Genomic DNA, 22,500 nt, shown 5'->3' on the forward strand with positions numbered 1-22,500 from the left:
GCACCAGGGACCTGGGTTCGATTCCAACCTTGGGTCACTGTCTGTGTGGAGTTTGCACATTCTCCCCATGTCTGTGTGGGTTTCCTCTCACAATCCACAAGATGTGCAGGTTAGGGTGAATTGGCCATGCTAAATTGCCCATCGTGTTCAGGGATGTGTAGGCTAGGTGCATTAGTCAGGGGTAAATGTAGAGTAACAGGATAGGGGAATGGGTCTGGGTGGGTTACTCTTCGGTGGGTCAGTGTGGACTTCTAGGGCCAATTGGCCTGTTTCCACACTGTAGGGATTCTATGATTTTATTTGATGAAGTGGCAGAATTGTAATACCTAATGGGAGGCCATTCGGCCCAGTATTTATGCACCTGAAATCTGTAAAACCACCAGTGGACACTGTAGTACTGTCTCTTTAAGTGAAGAAATTGAACTGCTCTTGCCTCCTGCTGTCCCACTAACACTGCTGTGCTCTGCTGGTTTCCCCCAGAGATTGAAATGTAAGTATCAATATACTGGGAGTAACTTTTCACCAGCATCTAATGATTCCTAACACACACTCTGCCTCTAACCCAGGACCTTTCTGCTATTTTACCCCATCTCTGATTAATGAATTTGCAATAACCTGCTATTCACTTCAGAACATTCTCGTCTCTCCTGTGAGGTAGAAATTTTGTGTGTTACTGGTTAGACACAGAGACCCAGCTGTTTGTACGAGTTTCAGTATCAGTTTGTGGTTAAAAACATCTGCTGAAACCAACTGAATCTTAGTAATGAGTGATGAAGTTTATTCGGTGTCAGTACTCACAAATCAGTTACATTAATAAATTAGAGATATTGTTACTCAGAATATGTGGTGACTTGGAATAAAGCTCTCCACTTTGCAGCTGTTGTGGTGCAGTGGTAGAGCCTCTATCTCTGAGCCAGGAGCCCTGGATCCTGGCCCCACCTGCTCCTGAGGAGTGTAATAACATGCCTGAGCAGGTCGATGAGGGAGAAGCTATGGGTCTCTACTGGACAACCCCCCAGAGCTGAAACTCAGCAGGACTGTGTATGGAGAAATGTTTCTGGTCCAGTGACCCTTGCTCAGAACTCAGGGTCATCAGACTGTTCTCTCCCCACAGATGCTGCCAGACCTGTTGAATTTCTCCAGCTCTCTCCCTGTGTTTGCTTCAGATTCCCAGCATCCGCAGTTTTTTGTTTTATGTTGAAATCCAAAACTGTTCTGCGTTTTCCCACCCAAGTCCCTCTGCTATTATCAGAGTGGATGGAGTTTACTGCAGTCTCCAACATTAACCCTTTAAGAACCACTCCCTTGTACAACACCAATGTTCTCTGTTTGTTACTAGGGAATCTCAACAGGGTCCTAGTGCCCAAGCTTTGTAACTGGGAAAATCTCTACAGGGTCCTAGTGCCTGATGATTTGTTTCTGGGGGGAGATCTCTACAGGGTCCTAGTGCCCAGTGTTTTGTTTCTGGGGTGGGGGGGGGGGGGGCGAGATCTCTACAGGGTCCTAGTGCCCAGTGTTTTGATACTGGGAATTGGTACAGGCTCCTAGTTCCGTGTTTTGCGTTATTGGAAAATCTGTACAGGGTCCTAGTGCCCTGTTGTATGTCACTTGGGATCTCTACAAGGTCCTAGTGCCCAAATGTATTTAATGGGTTCTGTACAAGATCATGGTGCCCTGTTGTGTCTTACTGTGTTTGCCATGGGGTCCTGGTGCCCATAATGGTTGTGCTGAGTAACTGGTATGAGTCCTTGCTTCCATGAGGAACTTCAGCTGGAGTTAGCCCCCCTCCGGCTCAGTCTTCCCACAGCCCAGCAAGCAAAGCGGAATGGGTTAGTGGAGCTGCCAGGGTGATCCCCAGCTGTTAACCAATGAAATGGACTAGGAGGAGTCCGATCGTGATGGCCATTGCACTATTAGGTTGTTGCTGAAGAAATGACTACTTGAAGTGGCCCTGAAACAGCCTGCGCCACTGAGGGCAACAACAAAAAAAAAGGGAAACAGCTTAGCAAATCTTTTAAAAGGAAACAAGTACAAATGTTGTAAATCTCAAAAAAATAGAAACACAAAGTGCTGGAGAAACTCACTGGCTCTGGCAGCATCTGTGGAGAGACGTTCTGATCTTCTCCAAAGAGAGGTCCTATAGTCGGAAACATTAACTTTGTTTCTCTCTGCCTGGATGCTGCCAGATCTGCTGAGTTTCTCCAGCGTTCCCTGTGTGTTTCGTTCTCCCTTTTCTCTGTTTGACAGTCTTCTCAGCTGGCGTATTCCGAATCCCAGCCACCCTCTGTGTCAAAACGTGACATCTTCCCGTGAGACCCACTGGATTGGGAGTTGGGAGTGGAGGGATGGAAGGTCTGTTTTCCATTGGCGAGATCTTTGCTGTTTCCTCCCTCCTCCACGCCTTCCCCACCTCCCCCACCCCATTCCCCACTCCGCTCTCACTCATTAATGTGGTCTCCATTTCCTTCCCAAACAGCTCAAAGGGACGGTGAGACCAGCTCCTGATTTCAAACCAGAAGTGGACGCCAAGGCACTCCGCAAAGCCATGAAGGGATTCGGTCAGTGGTGATTCAGAGAACATTCTGGAACAGGATCAGGCAATTTGAGGCAGAACCCCCACAACCCCACCCCCCATCCCAGAGCCTGCTCTGATTCGACAAGTGGGTGATATGGAGGTGCCAGTGCCGGATTGAGGTGGGCAGGATCAGAAGTCACATGATACTAGGTTATAGTCCGACAGGTTTATTTGAAATCACAAGCTTTCAGAGCGCTGCTGTTGGACTATAACCTGGTAAAGTGTGACTTCTAACTTTGTCCACCCCCAATCCAACACCAGCATCTCCACATCGTATTACATTGAGAAAGTATTCTTGTGGGATGTTGTACATTTGTGTCTGTTCCTTATGTGTAATATATCCCTTACCAGACTCTGGGTAACTCTTTGATGCAAACACACTGATGCTGAATTGCTTATTACAGGCCAGGCTCCATGCTCCTGCCAATTGCTCAGTCTCTACATTTGTCCTCAAGAATATAATTTCAAAGATTCAGTCACTATCTGCTCCCAAAACTGGTGGGCTTAAAGTCAAAGTGTGAACTTACCCAACAGTCTAAACATTTTTATCTATCCTAATGGTACCCCTCCCTCAATTAAGGTTAGTGCATATGTGTGTGAGAGAGAGGGAGAGTGAGAAAATCGGAAGTCACATGACACCAGCTTATAGTCCGATAGGTTAATTTGAAATCACAAGCTTTCGGAGCGTTGCTGTTGGACTGTAACCTGGTATCATGTGATTTCTGACCTCGACAAGTGCAGTAACACGGGCAAAGTTGCTAGACTAATCATCCTGAGATTGCACGGTCATAGTTTCATTGTAATAGAAGCAGGGGTAGGCCATTCGGCCCGTCGAGGCTCCTCTGCCATTCATTAAGATCATGGCTGATCTATGCATCATTTCAGCTCCACCTGCATGATCCCCATAACCTTTAATTCCCCGACCATGAAAAAACCCATACAACGTGTCCTGAATGTATTTAATGAAGCTGCCTCCTTGGGCAGAGAATTCCATAGATTCACTACTCTCTGTGAAAAGCAGTTCCTCCTCATTTCTGTCCTAAATCTACTGCCCCTAGTCCTAGTCTCACCCAGCAGCAGAAACAACTTGCCTGTCTCTTTCTTATCTATCCCTTTCATAATTCTATATGTTTCTGTAAGATCTCCTCTCATCCTTCTAAATTCTAGTGAGTACAGTCCCAGGCGGCTTAACCTCTCCCCATAGGGTAACCCCCTCACCTCAAGATCAACCTGGTGAACCTCCTCTGCACCCCCTCCAAAGCCAATGTATCCTTCCTCAAGTAAGGAGACCAGGACTGCGCACAATACTCCAGGTGTGGCCTCACCAACACCTTGTACAATTGCAGCAGAACCTCCCTTCCCTTAAACTCAATCCCTCTGGCAATGAAAGCCAATATTCCATTTGCCTTCCTGATTAGGTAGACCCTCCACATCCTCTGCACAGATTGCCTTTCCACTCAATTTAGTGTCATCAGCAAACCTGGATATGTAAAACCCAGTCTCCTCTTCCAAATCATTGACATATATCATGAATGTTGTGGGCCCAACACTGACCCTTGCGGCACCCCAATCACCACTGATCTCCAACCAGAGAAACACCTATTTATTTCAACTCTCTGCTTTCCATTGGTTAACCGGTCCTCTCTCCGTGCTAGTACATTCCCCACAACTCCACACATTCTTATTTTATGGATGAGTCTTTTATGCGGCACCTTATTGAACACCTTCTGGAAAACCAAATATACAACATCCACCTGTTCCCCTTCATCCACTGCGCTTGTTACATCCTCAAAGAACTCTAGTAGGTTTGTCAAACACAACCTTCCCTTCCTGAATCCAGGATGGAACCTTTTCCATCCAGATGTCTCACTATTCAAATCCCCCCCATTTGGAAGTTTGAATTCCATCGGGGAAAGTATCTGGAAATATAGAACTGGAATCACAGAATTGCCATGGTGCAGTCGGAGCCATTTGGTCCAACATGCCTGTGCCAGTTCTGTTCCCCAGTTCCAATCTCTTACCTCCTCCCTGCATGCCATTTCTATCCAAATAACCATCCAGTGCCCCTCTCCAATGCCTCAATTGAACCTGCCCTCACCACATTTCCAGTCAGTCCATTCCACGCCCGGACTACTAGCTGAGTAAAAAAAGTCTTTTCTTTTAATCACCTCACCCTTGCCTCATTTGCACATCCTTTTAGAAGTAGCCGTGACACCATGATAAAAGTAAGGCTTTAGGTTGTTGTAAAAAATAAAGGCCAACTGGTTTGGCCCTTTTGGAGATGAAACAAGCCCATTTTGTGTGGAGCCTGGGTAGGCAAAGTCTGGTGTCATTGAAACAGGTAAAATTCTCACGGTTTAGAGAATGAGAGGCTGATTTCCCCGGGTCAATGGCATCGATTCACCCTGGAACAATCAGGAGGGTCATGTGATTAGGACAAGGGGGTCGGCCATTTTGGGACTGCGATGTAAAGAAATGTCCCCACTCAAGGAATTTGTTTATGATTTCCGAACCCACTCCTTAACCCCTTTGTATGCTCAGCAGTTGAGTATAACAAGCACTGCTCGATAGATTTTCAGACCCTAAGCAATTATAGGGGTTTAGGATAGAGTGAGAAAGTGGACTTAAAACAGGAAATGAGCCTTGATTTTGTTGAATGTTGGAACAAAGGGCTGAATAGCCTCATCCTGCTCCTATTTCCTGTTTTACCAGGTCTAGTTGATATGTGAGTCAGGTCCCACTCAGTAGTCGCACTCCTTCAGTAGTGCAATGGATTCTGTTCATCTCTATGCAGTGGGACTTGAATCCACAGTCTCCATGGTTCTGAGGTGAGAGTGGCGGCTATTGAAATGCAGTGGCAGCATGTCACATGACGATCCAAGTTCCTGAAGTAATTTGAACTTTGTGCACATTGTCGTCATAGCCAGCGGCTATAGATAGTGCTGGTGGAGACTCCAATTTCATTCCATTATGTGACTGACCAGAAATCTCTCCCATTCTCACCACTTGCCTTTGGAAGGATTTGATATTTAACCTGTTTGGTTGCATTGCGCACACAGTTTCCCGGAAGGTTAAGTCCTGGGGTAGGATTGGAACCCAGAACTTCTGGCTCAGAGACAGGGACACAACTTACAGCACCATAAACTGAACTGTTGTTGACCCTAAACAGTGTAGGTTTGAGTCACAGCCGAGTTTATAAAATGAAAAGATTTAGCTGCAGTCACAGTGCAGACTGAACCATCTCCCTAGTTCCCGTATTTGGAGAAATATTCTGTTAATGGATCTTTTGGCTGGGATTGTGGAATGATGTCTAATCGTGGTCCATCTGGTCTTCTGCTTCAGGCACTGATGAAGAAACAATCATCAACATACTTACCCAGAGAAGCAATGCTCAGAGACAACAACTGAGACAACAGTTCAAATCCCAACTGGGCAGGGTAAGTTACCCACCCTACCCTGGGGATTGTTCTCATCCTCATCCAACCATACATGAGACCAATCAGGCCTACTGCCCAGACTTACTCTCAGCTGCAGCTATCCAGTTAATCCCCTCTCCTGTCCTATCCTCAAAGACCTGTCTGTTTTTTCTCCCCCACCTTTCTGTCGTTCATCCAATTCTGTTTTTGAGTCAACCGCTGAATTTGTATCTTCAGTGCTTTCCAAATCCCAACCACACGTTTTGTCAAAAAAAAACTTCCCGTGTTATGGTTTGGTTGTTCTGTGTTTGATTATGTGTGACTGGTCTATGCTAACTGTGTTTGATTGATTAAGCCTGGGTGTTGGTTCAGAGCAAAGTAAACCAACGCAGAAGCTAAGCCTGGAAGACAATGATAACAATTATAAAGGTGTATAAGTATGTTTCAGCGCACTCAGAAACCTCGGGTAAGGATGGTAGATTTCCTTCCCTCAGGGGTATCAGTGAACCAGATGGGTTTTTACAACAATTCTATGACAGTCACTAGGTCCCAATCTTGGAATTCCCTCCCTAGGGCCACTTTGGGTGTTCCTACAGCACAGACTGCAGTGGTTCAGGAAGGCAGCTCACCACCACCACCTCAAGGGGGCAACTACGGACGGGAAATAAATGCTGGCCCAGCCAGCGATGCCCACTTCTCATGAGTGAGAAACAAATCACAGCTATGACATGGTAGTTCTGTTCTTGTGCAATCCTGTGTTATCAGAAAAGTGTGTAATAGCAGCAGCATTTAAACTATTGGGGCCGGAATTGCATTATAATCAATACATGCTTTAAAAGTTCATGCTTGAGAAACAGTGTCCCCAATTTATCAATCGTGTTATAGTGAATTTGCATTAACAAAACGCATGTTACAGCAGAATGATCTGTAGTAAAGTGATTGCCAATAAGTTAGCTATTTACTAAAATTTACCTTTCACTACCTGCAGTGTGGCATCAGTGGGATTGGTTGCTTTGTAATGCAGAGTGATGTTCAATTCTTATACTGACTGAAGTTACTGTGAAGGGTTCTGCTGAGAGTCATCTTGCCTCAGATAAACCAAGAGCAGTTATCACTTTGTAATGGGAGAGTATGGCTATGGTGGGATTTGAACCCAAGAATATTAGTCTGGGTTTCTGGCCCAGTAACATTATCAGTACACCATTATCTCCCTGGATTTGCAGTATTATATTCCGGTCACCCTCATGGCAGCCTCTCTCAGTCCCTTATCATTCAGCACCTGGTTATTTTATCGTAATTTACTGGATTCTACACAGACCACACTGACTGTGAGACAGGAAGATACTGAACTGGAATTATTAAGTAGAATCATTAAATAATTAAAGTGCGTCTTGTCCATTGTGCCTTTGAAAGAGCTATCCAATTAACCCCCCTCAACAACAGCAAAATGCATTTGTCTAGCACCCTGGTGGGCGTAAACGGTGCCAAAGCAGTCTCTAAGAGTGTAATCAGGGAGAATGAGACCCAGAGATGACTGAAACCCTCCCACTGTAGCCTCCCCATCCCCACACGCCAATCTTCTCCCAATCCCCCTCTCACTCAAAGATGAAGGATGCAATTGAATTTGCTTCCACCCACCCTTTCAGGCAGCATGTTCCGGATCATTCCAGATGTTTATTAGAATTTGTGCGGATCTGCAGTACCTCCAGGAACCATCAGGAGGCGGTGTGTGATAGTGCCACCTGCAGGTTCACTGTGGCACTGCATCCTCTGAATCGATTCTTTGGAGAAATCTCGAATGTAGAATTATTGAAAAATTACAGCATGAAGATATAATTACACCAAAGCTATCAAAACTGTCAAAACCAACACATTGTCCATGGCAACAGAGTCTCTGCAGAGAGCACTTGCCAACCAACCACACTCTTCTGCTAACAGATGGAATGCTCCCCTTCACAGGTATTCTTGTAGATCGTCCTGATGGGCATTAAGAAAAAAAACTTTGATGAAATGTCTCTGTTTTCAACAATAGTCAAGCTCTGTGCCACCCAGAGACAAATTTATGAATACAATTAATGCAAGAAAGCCCTAGTCTCAGTAAAGACGGCACGGCTCAGTGGGCGGCACGGTGGCACAGTGCTACCTCACAGCGCCTGAGACCCAGGTTCAATTCCCGCCTCAGGCGACTGACTGTGTGGAGTTTGCACGTTCTCCCCATGTCTGCGTGGGTTTCCTCTGGGTGCTCCGGTTTCCTCCCATAGTCCAAAGATGTGCAGGTTAGGTGAATTGGCCATGCTAAATTGCCCATTGTGTTAGGTAAGGAGTAAATGTAGGGGCATGGGTGGGTTGCGCTTCGGCGGGTCAGTGTGGACTTGTTGGGCCGAAGGGCCTGTTTCCATGCTGTAATGTAATCTAATCTAAAACATAGAACAATACAGCACAGAACAGGCCCTTCAGCCCACGATGTGCCGAACATTTGTCCTAGCTTAAGCACCTATCCGATTGCCGCTTAAAGGTCACCAATGATTCTGACTCTACCACTCCCACAGGCAGCGCATTCCATGCCCCCACCACTCTCTGGGTAAAGAACCTACCCCTGACAACCCCCCTATACCTTCCACCCTTCACCTTAAATTTATGTCCCCTTGTAACACTCTGTTGTACCCGGGGAAAAAGTTTCTGATTGTCTACTCTATCTATTCCCCTGATCATCTTATAAACCTCTATCAAGTCACCTCTCATCCTTCGCCGTTCCAATGAGAAAAGGCCTAGCACTCTCAACCTATCCTCGTACGACCTATTCTCCATTCCAGGCAACATCCTGGTAAATCTTCTCTGCACCCTCTCCACATCTTTCCTAAAGTGAGGCGACCAGAACTGCACACAGTACTCCAAATGTGGCCTTACCAAGGTCCAGTACAGCTTTAGCATCACCTCATAACTCTTGAATTCAATCCCTCTGCTAATGAACGCTAATACGCCTTCTTACAAGCTCTATCCACCTGAGTGGCAACTTTCAAAGATCTATGAACATAGACCCCAAGATCCCTCTGCTCCTCCACCTTACTAAGAACCCTACCGTTAATCCTGTATTCCGTATTCTTATTTGTCCTTCCAAAATGGACAACCTCACACTTGACAGGGTTGAACTCCATCTGCCACTCCTCAGCCCAGCTCTGCATCATATCTAAGTCCCTTTGCAGCCAACAACAGCCCTCCTCACTATCCACAACTCCACCAATCTTCGTATCGTCTGTAAATTTACTGACCCACCCTTCGACTCCCTCTTCCAAGTCATTAATAAAAATTACAAACAGCAGAGGACCCAGAACTGATCCCTGCAGAACTCCACTTGTAACTGGGCTCCAGGCTGAATATTTACCATCTACCACCACTCTCTGACTTCGACCGGTTAGCCAGTTTTCTATCCAACTGGCCAAATTTCCCACTATCCCATGTCTCCTGACTTTCTGCATAAGCCTACCATGGGGAACCTTATCAAATGCCTTACTAAAATCCATGTATACTACATCCACTGCTCTTCCCTCATCCACATGCTTGGTCACCTCCTCAAAGAATTCAATAAGACTTGTAAGGCAAGACCTACCCCTCACAAATCCGTGCTGGCTGTCCCTAATCAAGCAGTGTCTTTCCAGATACTCATAAATCTTATCCCTCAGTACCCTTTCCATTACTTTGCCTACCACCGAAGTAAGACTAACTGGCCTGTAATTCCCGGGGTTATCCCTATTCCCTTTTTTGAACATGGGGCACAACATTTGCCACTCTCCAGTCCCCTGGTACCACCCCCGTTGACAGTGAAGACGAAAAGATCATTGCCAACGGCTCTGCAATTTCCTCCCTTGCTTCCCACATAATCCTAGGATATATCCCGTCAGGCCCGGGGCACTTGTCTATCCTCAAGTTTTTCAAAATGTCCAACACATCTTCCTTCCTAACAAGTATCTCCTCTAGCTTACCAGTCCGTTTCATACTCTCCTCTTCAACAATACGGTCCCTCTCGTTTGTAAATACTGAAGAAAAGTACTCATTCAAGACCTCTCCTATCTGTTCCGACTCAATACACAGTCTCCCACTACTGTCCTTAATCGGACCTACCCTCGTTCTCGTTATTCTCATGTTTCTCACATACGCATAAAAGGCCTTGGGGTTATCCTTGATCCTACCCGCCAAAGATTTTTCATGCCCTCTCATAGCTCTCCTAATCCCTTTCTTCAGCTCCCACCTGGCTATCCTGTATCCCTCCAATGCTATGTCTGAACCCTGTTTCCTCAACCTTATATAAGCCTCCATCTTCCTCTTTACTAGACATTCAACTTCCCTCATCAACCAAGGTTCCCTCACACGACCATCTCTTTCCTTCCTGACAGGTACATACATATCAAGGACACGTCGTATCTGTTCCTTGAAAAAGTTCCACATTTCCACGACATCCTTCCCTGACAGCCTATGCTCCCAACTTATGCTCCTCAGATCCTGTCTTACAGCATCGTATTTACCCTTCCCCCAATTGTAAAACCTACCCTGTTGCACGCACCTATCTCTCTCCATAACCAAGGTGAAAGTCACAGAATTGTGGTCACCATCACCAAAATGTTCACCCACTAACAAGCCCATCACTTGTCCCGGTTCGTTACCAAGTACCAAATCCAATATGGCCTCCCGTCGGTCAGACAATCTACATACTGAGTTAGAAAAGCTTCCTGGACACACTGCACAAACACCGCCCCATCCAATCTACTTGACCTAAAGAGCTTCCAATCAATGTTTGGGAAGTTGAAATCGCCCATGACTACTACCCTGTGGCTTCTGCACCTTTCCAAAATCTGTTTCCCAATCTGTTTCTCCACATCTCTGCTGCTATGAATAATAATACAAAATAATACTCTTAAAGTTAGTCTGAGATTAGTCAATGTTGTCGAAAGATAGTAATTGAAGCAGCTGGGCTTTCACGAGGAACTTAGAGATATTTATGGAGAGCAAAGGAAATGTATTGAAGTTGGGCAGGTGAGGAATATACAGTGAAGGTGGGGAGAGGGATATGGTGGAAGGTGGGGGTGGAGGATATGGCTGGGAAGGTATGGGATAAGCATAGACAGTGTGCAAGATGTGGGGGAGATGGGTGGAAACTTGGGGTGAAAGATATGGGCTGAATGTGGAGATGAGGGACTTGGCAAGTTGGTGAGTTTGAGGGATATGTGGCAACGGAGGGAAGATAGGTGTGTGAGATATGGGGGGAAGGCAGGACTGAGGGATTTGGGAGGAAAATGGGGGTAAGGGATATCGAGAGATGGTGCGGGAGACGGAAGTGGGGAGAGGGATGTGGGGAGAGGGATTTGGGGAGACGGTGCGGGAGACGGAAGTGGGGAGAGGGATGTGGGGAGACGGAAGTGGGGAGAGGGATGTGGGGAGACGGTGCGGGAGACGGAAGTGGGGAGAGGGATGTGGGGAGAGGGTGCGGGAGACGGAAGTGGGGAGAGGGATGTGGGGAGACGGTGCGGGAGACGGAAGTGGGGAGAGGGATGTGGGGAGACGGTGTGGAAGAGGGATGTGGGGAGAGGGATGTGGGGAGACGGTAGAGGGAAAGGGATGTGGGGAGACGGTGCGGGGGAGGGACGTGGGGAGACGGTGCGGGGGAGGGATGTGGGGAGACGTGGGGGGGAGAGGGATGTGGGGAGGTGGGGGAGAGGGATGTGGGGAGACAGGGGAGAGGGATGTGGGGAGACGGTGCGGGGGAGGGATGTGGGGAGACGGGGGGAGAGGGATGTGGGGAGACGGTGCGGGGGAGGGATGTGGGGAGACGGGGGGAGAGGGATGTGGGGAGACGGTGCGGGGGAGGGATGTGGGGAGACGGTGCGGGGGAGGGACGTGGGGAGACGGTGCGGGGGAGGGATGTGGGGAGACGGTGGAGAGGGATGTGGGGAGACGGGGGGGAGGGATGTGGGGAGACGTGGGGGGAGAGGGATGTGGGGAGACGGTGGGGTGGGAGGGATGTGGGGAGACGGGGGGGGAGAGGGATGTGGGGAGAGGGATGTGGGGAGACGTGGGGGGAGAGGGATGTGGGGAGACGTGGGGGGAGAGGGATGTGGGGAGACGTGGGGGGAGAGGGATGTGGGGAGACGTGGGGGGAGAGGGATGTGGGGAGACGTGGGGGGGAGAGGGATGTGGGGAGGTGGGGGAGAGGGATGTGGGGAGACAGGGGAGAGGGATGTGGGGAGACGGTGCGGGGGAGGGATGTGGGGAGACGGGGGGAGAGGGATGTGGGGAGACGGTGCGGGGGAGGGATGTGGGGAGACGGGGGGAGAGGGATGTGGGGAGACGGTGCGGGGGAGGGATGTGGGGAGACGGGGGGAGAGGGATGTGGGGAGACGGTGCGGGGGAGGGATGTGGGGAGACGGTGCGGGGGAGGGATGTGGGGAGACGGTGCGGGGGAGGGACGTGGGGAGACGGTGCGGGGGAGGGATGTGGGGAGACGGTGGGGTGGGAGGGATGTGGGGAGACGGGGGGGGAGAGGGATGTGGGGAGACGTGGGGGGAGAGGGATGTGGGGAGACGGTGGGGTGGGAGGGATGTGGGGAGACAGGGGGGGAGAGGGATGTGGGGAGAGGGATGTGGGGAGAGGGATGTGGGGAGACGTGGGGGGAGAGGGATGTGGGGAGACGGTGCGGGGGGAGGGATGTGGGGAGACGGGGGGAGGGATGTGGGGAGACGGTGGGGGAGAGGGATGTGGGGAGACGGTGGGGGAGAGGGATGTGGGGAGACGGTGGGGGAGAGGGATGTGGGGAAAGGGATGTGGGGAGAGGGATGTGGGGAGACGTGGGGCGAGAGGGATGTGGGGAGACGGTGGGGGAGAGGGATGTGGGGAGAGGGATGTGGGGAGACGTGGGGGGGAGAGGGATGTGGGGAGACGTGGGGGGCGAGGGATGTGGGGAGACGGTGTGGGGGAGGGATGTGGGGAGACAGTGCGGGGGAGGAATGTGGGGAGACGTGGGGGGGAGAGGGATGTGGGGAGACGGGGGGGGGGCGGAGGGATGTGGGGAGAGGGATGTGGGGAGAGGGATGTGGGGAGACGTGGGGGGGAGAGGGATGTGGGGAGACGTGGGGGGAGAGGGATGTGGGGAGACGGTGCGGGGGAGGGATGTGGGGAGACGGTGGGGGAGAGGGATGTGGGGAGACGTGGGGGGGAGAGGGATGTGGGGAGAGGGATGTGGGGAGACGGGGGTGGGAGGGATGTGGGGAGACGGGGGGGGAGGGATGTGGGGAGATAGGGGAGAGGGATGTGGGGAGAGGGATGTGGGGAGACATTTGGTTCAAACTGATCTAAGAATCTGAATTGTCAAATGTAACTGATCTTTGAAATAAAAAGTTTTTACAAATTTCCATTTTAAAGGCACTGAGTAAGTGATTTCTGTGTGTGTGTGTGGGTGGGTGTGTGTGGGTGGGTGTGTGTGGGTGGGTGTGTGTGGGTGGGTGTGTGTGGGTGGGTGTGTGTGGGTGGGTGTGTGTGGGTGCGTGTGTGTGTGTGTGTGTGTGGGTGTGGGTGTGTGGGTGTGTGTGTGGGTGTGATGAGAAGTGGTACAGAGCATGTTGTAATCTAATGTGAGTGAAAGTGATGAAGTGAGCGTTGTGGTAAACAAGGAGTTTGGATTGCATTGGGTCAGGTATTAAAGGCAATGGGGAGTGGAGAGGCAGTGGGATTAATCTGTTCGGTTTATTAAAGGTGAGGGGAGAGTGGGGTGGCACTGGGTGGAGTATGGAATGTGATGGGGGGTGTGGGATTACAATGGGAGGTGTGTTAAAGGTGGAAACACTTGGTGGGGTTTGTGGAGAGAAGGAGAGAAGGTCTCGGGTGGGGGAGGCAGTTTCCGAGCAGGAGCTAGCAGTCTGATCCAGTCCTGTCCACTTGCTGTGACGGTCTCTGCTGGTGTGTTTTCTCTCCCAGGACCTGATGGCTGATGTGAAGTCGGAGGTGGGTGGACCACTGCAGAAGATTCTGCTCGGTTTGTTGATGACTCCGGCTCAGTTTGATGCGAAGCAGCTGCAGAAAGCTATCAAGGTGAGGACTGCGCTGGGTCACACTGTGTCTTTGTACCTTCCTCTGGGCCTGGCCTAGAGGCTGCACCTGATGAAGGGCTTATGCCTGAAACATCGACTCTCCTGCTCCTCGGATGCTGCCTGACCTGCTGTGCTTTTCCAGCACCACACTTTTCGACTCTGACCTCCAGCATCTTTACATTGGTTAGGTCACTGTTGGGATAATGCGTGCAATTCTGATCTCCTTCCTATTGGAAGGATGTTGTGAAGCTTGAAAGAGTTCAGAAAAGATTGACAAGGATGTTGTCAAGGTAGGAGGGTTTGAGCTACAGGGAGAGGTTGAACAGGCTGGGACTGTTTTCCCTGGAGCGACAGAGGCTGAGGGGTGACCTTATAGAGGTTTATAATATCATGGGGGGGCATGGATAGGGTAAATAGACAAGGTCTTTTCCCCAGGGTAGTGGAGCCAAAAATTAGAGGGCATAAGCTTAGGGTGAGAAGGGAAAGATATAAAAGGGGCTTAAGGGACAACTTTTTAACAGAGGGTGGTGCGTATATGGAATGAGACAAAGATACTGGAATCCGAGGTAGACAAACAGGAGGCTGGAAGAACACAGCAAGCCAGGCAGCATCAGGAGGGGGAGAAGTCAGTGTTTCGCGTGTAACCCTTCCTCAGGGGACTGGGGGGAGGGTGTAAGGAGAGCTGCAGATAAAGGGGTTATGGGGTCAGGTGGTGAGGTGGGGATAGGGGAAGACAGGTAAAGGGTACGACCTGGTTGGTCAATGTGAGGGATGAATCCAGTTGGTGGCAGGAGCCAACGGAAGGGAGGGGGAGGGAGTCGAGGGATGAAATTGGAGAACACAGCGTTGAGTCCTCTGGACTGTAGGCTGTTACTTACTTACAGTGTGGAAACAGGCCCTTCAGCCCAACAAGCCCACACCGATCTGCCAAAGCGTAACCCACCCAGACCCATTCCCCTATATTTACCCCTCACCTAACACTACAGGCAATTTAGCACGGCCAATACACCTAACCTGCACATCTTTGGACTGTGGGAGGAAACCGGAGCACCCGGAGGAAACCCACGCAGACACGGGGAGAATGTACAAACTCCACACACAGAGTCGCCTGAGGCGGGAATTGAACCCAGGTCTCTGGCGCTGTGAGGCAGCAGTGCTAACCACTGTGCCACCCATGTTGTTCCAATTTGCAGTGTGGTTCCTTGTGGCAATGGAGGAGGCCAAGGATGATCATGTCAGAAAGGGAGTGGGAAGGGGAATAAAAATGGGTGGTGACTGGGGGGGTCCAGTTGGCCCCTGTGAACCCGGTTGAAATGCTTGGAGAACCGTTTCCTGAATTTATGTTCGGTCTCCGCGATGTAGAGAAGACCACATCGGGAGCACCTGATACAGTAAACCAGATTGGAAGAGAGGCAGTTGAACCTCTGTCTCACCTGGACGGACTGTTGTGGTCCCTGGTGGAGGTGAGAGGGTGGTGTACTGGCAGGTTTTGCATCTTTTCCAGTTGCGGGGGAAGGTACCTGGGGGTTCGGAGGGTGGTCAGCGGGGAAAGTGGTGCAAACTAAGGACTGTGGAAGGGAACGGTCCATGTGGAAGGCAGAGAGGGGTGGGGAGGGAAGATGTTTTTGGTGGGGGGCTAGTTGGAGTTGTCAGAAGTGTCTAAGGATGATGCATTGGATGTGGAGATCAGTGGGGTGGTAGGTGAGGACAAGGGGGACTCTGTCTTTATTGGGTGGGGGGTGTGGTTAGAGCAGTGGAACGGGGAATGGAGATGGTGTGGCAGTGAGATATCTGGATGATGGAAGGAGGAAAAGCATGTTGGTCGAAATAGGTGGACATCTGGGAAGCTCGCGAGTGGAATGTCTCCTCATCAGAGCAGATGCGGTGGAGGCAGAGGAATTGGGAGAATGGGATGGAGTTCTTGCAGGACACTGGGTGGGAGGAGGTGTAGACCAGGTAGTTGTGGGAGTCTGTAGGTTTATAGTAAATATCCATCTGGAGACTGCTGCCAGAGATGGAAATGGAGAGGAAAAAGAAAGGGGAGGGAGGTGTCCGAGTTGGACCAAGTGAATTTGAGAGTGGGGTTGAAGTTGTGGGTGAAGTCGATGAACTGCTCCAGTTCAGCCTGAGTGCAGGATGCTGCACCGATGCAGTTATCGATGTAACGGTGGAAGAGTTGGGGCACGGTTGGGGCCTGTGTGGGTACAGAAGAGGGACTGTTCAATATGGCCGACCAAGAGACAGGTGTAGCTGGGGCCTGTGCAGGTGCCCATGGCCACCCCTGGATTTGGAGGAAATGGGAGGAGTTGAAGGAAACGTTATTGGGGGCGAGGACCAGGATGAGCTTCCAGAGGAAGTGGTGGAGGCTGGCACAATGACAACATTTAAAAGGCATCAGGATGGGTATACGATTAGGAAGAGTTCAGAGGGATATGGGCTGAGTGCTGGCAGGTGGGACTAGATTGGGTTGGGATATCTGATCAGCATGGACGAGTTGGAGCGAAGGGTCTGTTTCCGTGCTGTACATCTCTATGACTCTATCTATCCTTACTTTCTCCCAGGTGCTGTACCATCACCATGGGAACAGCAAGCCCTTAACTGTCCTGAACAAGCATAGCAAGAGCCTGCGAGTACCAGGCCCAGAGTATCAGAAACACAGCAACTAATCCCTGGACGGCTGTCTCCCAAAAACCACAATGACATGATCTGGTTTGATACTGAACAAAACAAAACTAAAGAGTTGTGGATGCTGGAAGTCAGAACCAAAAGCAGAAATTGCTGGAAAAGCTCAGCAGGTCTGTGCAGAGAAATCAGAGTTAATGTTTCAGACCCAGTGACCCTTCAGAACTCAGGGACAATAGCACTGTTGTCTCTCCACAGAGGCTACCAGACCTGCTGAGTTTCTCCAGCCATCTCTGTGCCTGTAGAGTTCGGTGGTCTTTCGAAGAATCAAAGGTGACCTTATTGAAACAATCAAGGGGACATGACAGGAAAGATACGGAGAGGTTGGTTCCCTTTGTGGGAGAGATCAGTACCAGAGGGCATCATCTCGGAACAGGAGTTTACATATTTAAGACAGAGATGAGGAGGGATTTGTTTCCTGTGGGGAGGGAATTTGTGCGTCCCTTTACCACAAGAGGAATGTCATAATCCTCAAATCCATTTTTGATTCGATTAGATTCCCTACAGTGCGGAAACAGGCCCTTCGGCCCAACAAGTCCACACAGACAGTCGCCCGAGGTTGGAATCGAACCCAGGACCCAGGTGCTGTGAGGCAGCAGTGCTAACTGCTGAGCCACCTGCCTTCTCCTCAGGTTCCTTGATTCCCCCTTACTGATTAAACATCTGTCAATCTCCACCTTAAATATACTCAATGTCCCAGAGTCGTAGAATCCCGACAATGTGGAAACAGGCCATTTGGCCCAACAAGTCCACACTGACTCTCTGAAGAGTAACCCACCCAGACCCATTCCCCTACCCTATTAATCTACATTTACCCCTGACTAATGCACCTAACCTACACATCCCTGAACACTCTAGCATGGCCAATCCCCCTGACCTGCACAACTTTGGACTATGGGAGGAAACCGGAGCACCCAGAGGAAACCCACACAGACACGGGGAGAATGTGCAAACTCCACACACAGTCGCCCGAGGTCAGAATTGAACCCAGGACCCTGGTGCTGTGAGGCAGCAGTGCTAACCACCATACCACCCCACTAGGGTTGGTATGGACTTTTTGGACCGAATGGCCTATTTCCACACTGTAGGGATTCTGAGAGTCTGTGATTCTGGGGCATTGAGCATATGTAAGGTGGAGATAGACATATGTTTAATCAGTAAGGGGGAATCACAGGTCCCGAGGAGAAGGCAGGAAAATGGATTTGAGGACTATCAGATCAGCCATGATCTCAATGAATAGTGAAGCAGACTTGATGGGCTGAATGGTCTACTTCTGCTCCAAAGTTTTATGTACCTCCCTTTCAGGCAGGAAGCTGCAGACCCAGGCTCCCTCCAGGTAAAACAAATGTTTCCTCATCTCCTGTCTTGTCCTCCTGCTGATCATGTTAGATCAATAAACCCCAGACCTCTCTCCAGTTACTGATCCCTCTGTCCAAAAGGTGTCTGGGTAGTTATTGTCCCTCACTGTCAGTGGAAGCTGGTTCCCCCTCCTTTCTCCTATCAGTCACCCTCAGTGTCTGACACACCTCTGTAAGACCCCTGAACCTTCACTGATTTTTGGAGATCAATCCCAGCTCTGGTTCCTCTGGAGAAATTGTTAGTGTCCACCTCGACCTCGAACTCCCCCCACCCTGCCGCAATGGTCAAGTTTGCTGGCTCTTTAGAATCTGTCTCTCGGAGATACAAAGGTGCTGTCAGCGAGTATATCCAAGGTGTATGCTGATGGATCTTAAAGTCAGTGAATATCAGAGAAGGTTCAAAGGCACGGCACATTTCTGCTGCTGAATCCTTTTTCTTTCCTCATGGCAGGGGGCGGGCACAGACGAGAGGGCCCTGATTGAAATCCTAACCACAAGAACAAACCAGGAGATAAGAGTGATCAACGAAGCTTACAAGGAAGGTGAGTGAAAATATGTAAGGAAACTGATTTCAGTCCTTGTGAGGTGGGGGAAAGGTGAGGTATTCTTTGGGAAAGTAGTTACTGAGCCGTGAGTGTCGCTGACTGGGCCAGTATTTATTGGCCGTCCCTAGTTGCCCTTGAGAAGGTAGGGGGTGAGCTGCCTTCTTGAACCGCTGCTGTCCGTGATTGACCCACAATGTTGTGAGGAGGGGATAGGACTCCAGAGCCATAATGGTGTGGCTGACTCTTACCTGTGCTCTGAGCAATAGGGGGAGGGCAATAAATACCAAGTCTGTGACACCCACATCCCATGAACAAATAAGGGAAAGGGTTTTGACCCAGCAACCGTGAAGGAACAGCAATATATTTCCAGGTCAGGGTGGTGAGTGGCTTGGAGTGAAGCCTGTATGTTTCCATGGTGATAGAAGTTGTTGGTTTGGAAGGTACTGTCTAATGACCTTTGGTGAACTTCTGCAGCACATCTTGTAGATATTACACACTGCTGCTACTGCGCATCAGTGTGGAGGGAGTGGGATGTTTTTGGATGTGGTGCTAATCAAGTAGTTTGTCCTAGACAATGTTGAGTCTCTGGAGTGTTGTTGGAGCTGCCCCCATCCTGGGCACGTGGGGAGTCCTCCATCACACTCCTGACCTGTGCCTTACAGATTTTAATTATTTTAATTTTTTTCACAGTGTGTGGGTGTCACTGGCTAGGCCACCATTTGTTGCCCATCATTACTGTTCTTGAATTGAAAAGCTTTCTAGGGGCATTTCAGGGGCCAGTTAAGAGTCAGTCACATTGCGGTGAGTCTGGAGTCTCACGTTTAGGCCAGACCGGGAAAAGACAGCAGATTCCCTTCCTGGAAGGACGTCAGTGAACCTGACAGGATTTTCCAACACTTGGCAGTGGTTGCATGCTCACCATTTCACTGCTAATTCCGGATTTGAATTGATTTCTAATGTAACCCTCTGCCGTGTGGAAGACATGTCCCAGAGCGTTAGACTGAGGTTCTGGATTGTTGGTCTCAGACTAACAGTTGGTATCGCCCTCCCTTTCAGTCTGTGACCTGTTCCAGGAAAGACAGGTTCCTGTAAAACTAATGTAAGCACAGGATTTGTCCAATTTGTGGCTCCCCAGTGCCTAAGCTGTTGAGGGACCTACAGAAAACGATGAAGTAATGATGGGGGGAGGGAGGGAGAAAGGAGGGTGTGAATCTGTTTCTGTCATACTTGCTGAGGAACACATCATGGTTCCAATAACATCCCCTCTCCTCCCCCCGAGTCCCGCCCCTGGCTGGGAAAAGCCAATCAAACGGGCAAATGGGACACAGGGCCCCAACTCATCTTGTGTAATTACAAATGGAGGACCAGTATGACCCAGAACAACACAGTACGACCCAGTACAACCCAGTATGACCCAGTACAACCCAATATGACCCAGAACAACCCGGTACGACCCAGTACAACCCAGTATGACCCAATACAGCCCAGTATGATGTTGTACAACCCAATATGACCCAGTACGATCCAGTACGACCCAGTGTATTCGTCACTAAATATGACTGACTGGTTATTTTATTGCTTCCTTCTCTCTGGGGCTATTAAATAATTTGCAACTGCCCTGAGGCTCAGACCAGGGTTTGTTGACCAGGGTCAGCACTGCACAGGGTGGGCCTCTGGCCTGGATTCGACCCTCGGGGAGGGGAGCCTGTCACCTTTTAACCCAGGGCTGATAGTGCAACAACGATCCCATTACTGATAACTTGTGTTGTTGTGGTAACCTCATCTGCCTTTTCTCCACAGCCTACCACAAGAGTTTAGAGGATGACGTAAGCTTGGATACGTCTGGCCACTTTAAGAGACTCCTGATTTCACTGATTCAGGTACAAACTCCTGGAATGCTCTCGAAACAATCTTTACACCAATGGGATTAGAATTACATTAGAGTCGTGGAAGTCCACAGTGTGGGAAAGAAGGCCATTTGGCCCATTGAGTCTGCATTGGTAAGAAACAGCCATCTAACTATTCTCATCCCATTTCCCAGCAGTTGGCCAATAGCCTTGTGTGCTTTCACATCATAGATTCCCTACAGTGTGGAGACAGGCTCTTCGGCCCAACAAGGCCACACTGACCCTCCGCAGAGTAGCCCACCCAGACGTATTCCCCTACCCTATATTTACCCCTGACTAATGCACCTAACCTGAACATTCTAGCATGGCCAATCCATCCTAAGCTACACATCTTTGGACTGTGGGAGGAAACCGGAGCACCCGGAGGAAACCCACACAGACACGGGGAAAATGTGCAAACTCCACACAGACAGTTGCCTGAGGCCGGAATCGAACCCAGGTCTCTCGCACTCTGAGGCAGCAGTGCTAACCACTGAGCCACCGTGCCACAGACTCTGGCCTCACAAGTGTACATCAAAATCCTTCTTCAATGTGATGTGGATTTCTGCCTCCCCCCCCCCCCCCACCCTCCCTAACAGGCAAATTCCCACCACCCTCTGCGTGCAAAAGCTTTCCCTCTCATTCCCTTTAAACTTCCTGCCCCTGACCTTAAGTCTATACCCTATGACCCCCGATGCAACTGTCACTGATCCAGACACCAGAGAGAAAAGTTTCTTTGTGTTCACCTGTGTCCCTCGTTATTGTAAACATCTTAATCGTGACCCACACCCCCCCAACCCCACCTCAGTCTCTTCTGCTTGTAAGGAAAGGAACCCCAGCCTGTCCAATCTATCCCTAGACCAGACAACGTTCTGGTAAATCTCCCCGTCCCCTGTCCAGTGCTATCACATCCCTCCTATAATGTAGGTTCCAGAACTACACGCAGTACTCTCGCTGTGGCCTAACCAACTTTGTATACAGCTTCACTGTAACTTTCCTGTTTTTAAGGTCTATGCATCAGGCAAAAAAAAAACAAGTGTTCTAAATCCTTCTTTAACACTTCATCTACCTGGCCGGCTCCCTTAAGGGTGGGGTGTTGTTCGGAGGGTCAGTGCGTACTTGATGGGCCGATTGGCCTTCTCCCATGTTGCATTGAATTGAATTTATTGTCACGTGTACCGAGGCACAGTGAAAAGCTTTGTTTTGCAAGCAATACAGGCAGATCACAGAGTTAAGTAGCACAGATAGTAAATAATATGTAAACAGCGGCAAAACAAAAACACAGGTACAGGCGAATGTTAAGATTTTGAGAGTCCATTCAGTATTCTAACAACAGTTGGGTAGAAACTGTTTTGAAACCGGCTGGTGTGTTCAGGCTTCTGTACCTTCTCCCCGATGGTAGAGGTTGTAGAAAAATATTGCCAGGGTGGGATGGGTCTTTGAGAATGCTGGCAGCCTTTCCTTGACAGATTGTAAAGATTCTATGATTCTGTGATTTCCAGAGTCATAGGTATGTGTCTGAGACCAGAGGGCATAGGTTAAAGGTGAGGATCAAGTAGTTTAGAGGAGATCTGAGAAAGGTAGTGAAGGAGGTGTTTGGTACGCTTGTCATTATTGGTCAGAGTATTGAGTACAGGAATTGGGAGGTCATGTTGCGGCTGTACAGGACATTGGTTAGGCCACTGTTGGAATATTGCGTGCAATTGTGGTCTCCTTCCTATTGGGAAGATGATGTGAAACTTGAAAGGGTTCAGAAAAGATTTACAAGGACACTACCAGGGTTGGAGGGGTTGAGTGAGAGGGAGAGGCTGAACAGGCTGGGGCTGTTTTCCCTGCAGTGTCGGAGGCTGAGGGGTGAGCTTATAGAGGTTTATAAAATCATGAGGGGCATGGATAGGGTAAATAGACAAGGTCTCTTCCCTGGGGTGGGGAGCCCAGAACTAGAGGGCATAGGTTTAGGGTG

At 49.6% G+C, this 22,500-nt stretch overlaps 1 protein-coding gene across 1 annotated transcript in view; it reads left to right on the plus strand.

The window, feature by feature from the left end:
• anxa6 (annexin A6) overlaps nucleotides 1–22,500 on the plus strand; it is a 119,135-nt gene that overhangs the window by 64,933 nt on the left and 31,702 nt on the right. The window contains exons 15-19 of the mRNA XM_087995106.1: nucleotides 2,477–2,558; nucleotides 5,918–6,012; nucleotides 13,954–14,067; nucleotides 18,558–18,648; nucleotides 20,452–20,531. Of these exons, the coding sequence (XP_087851232.1) occupies nucleotides 2,477–2,558; nucleotides 5,918–6,012; nucleotides 13,954–14,067; nucleotides 18,558–18,648; nucleotides 20,452–20,531 (462 nt within the window). The remainder of the gene's footprint in view (nucleotides 1–2,476; nucleotides 2,559–5,917; nucleotides 6,013–13,953; nucleotides 14,068–18,557; nucleotides 18,649–20,451; nucleotides 20,532–22,500) is intronic.

The sequence above is a fragment of the Chiloscyllium plagiosum genome, unplaced genomic scaffold (assembly GCF_037043375.1).
Source record: "Chiloscyllium plagiosum isolate Xiang-an unplaced genomic scaffold, Cpla_swu_hap1 HiC_scaffold_16, whole genome shotgun sequence".
Lineage (NCBI taxonomy): Eukaryota > Metazoa > Chordata > Chondrichthyes > Orectolobiformes > Hemiscylliidae > Chiloscyllium > Chiloscyllium plagiosum.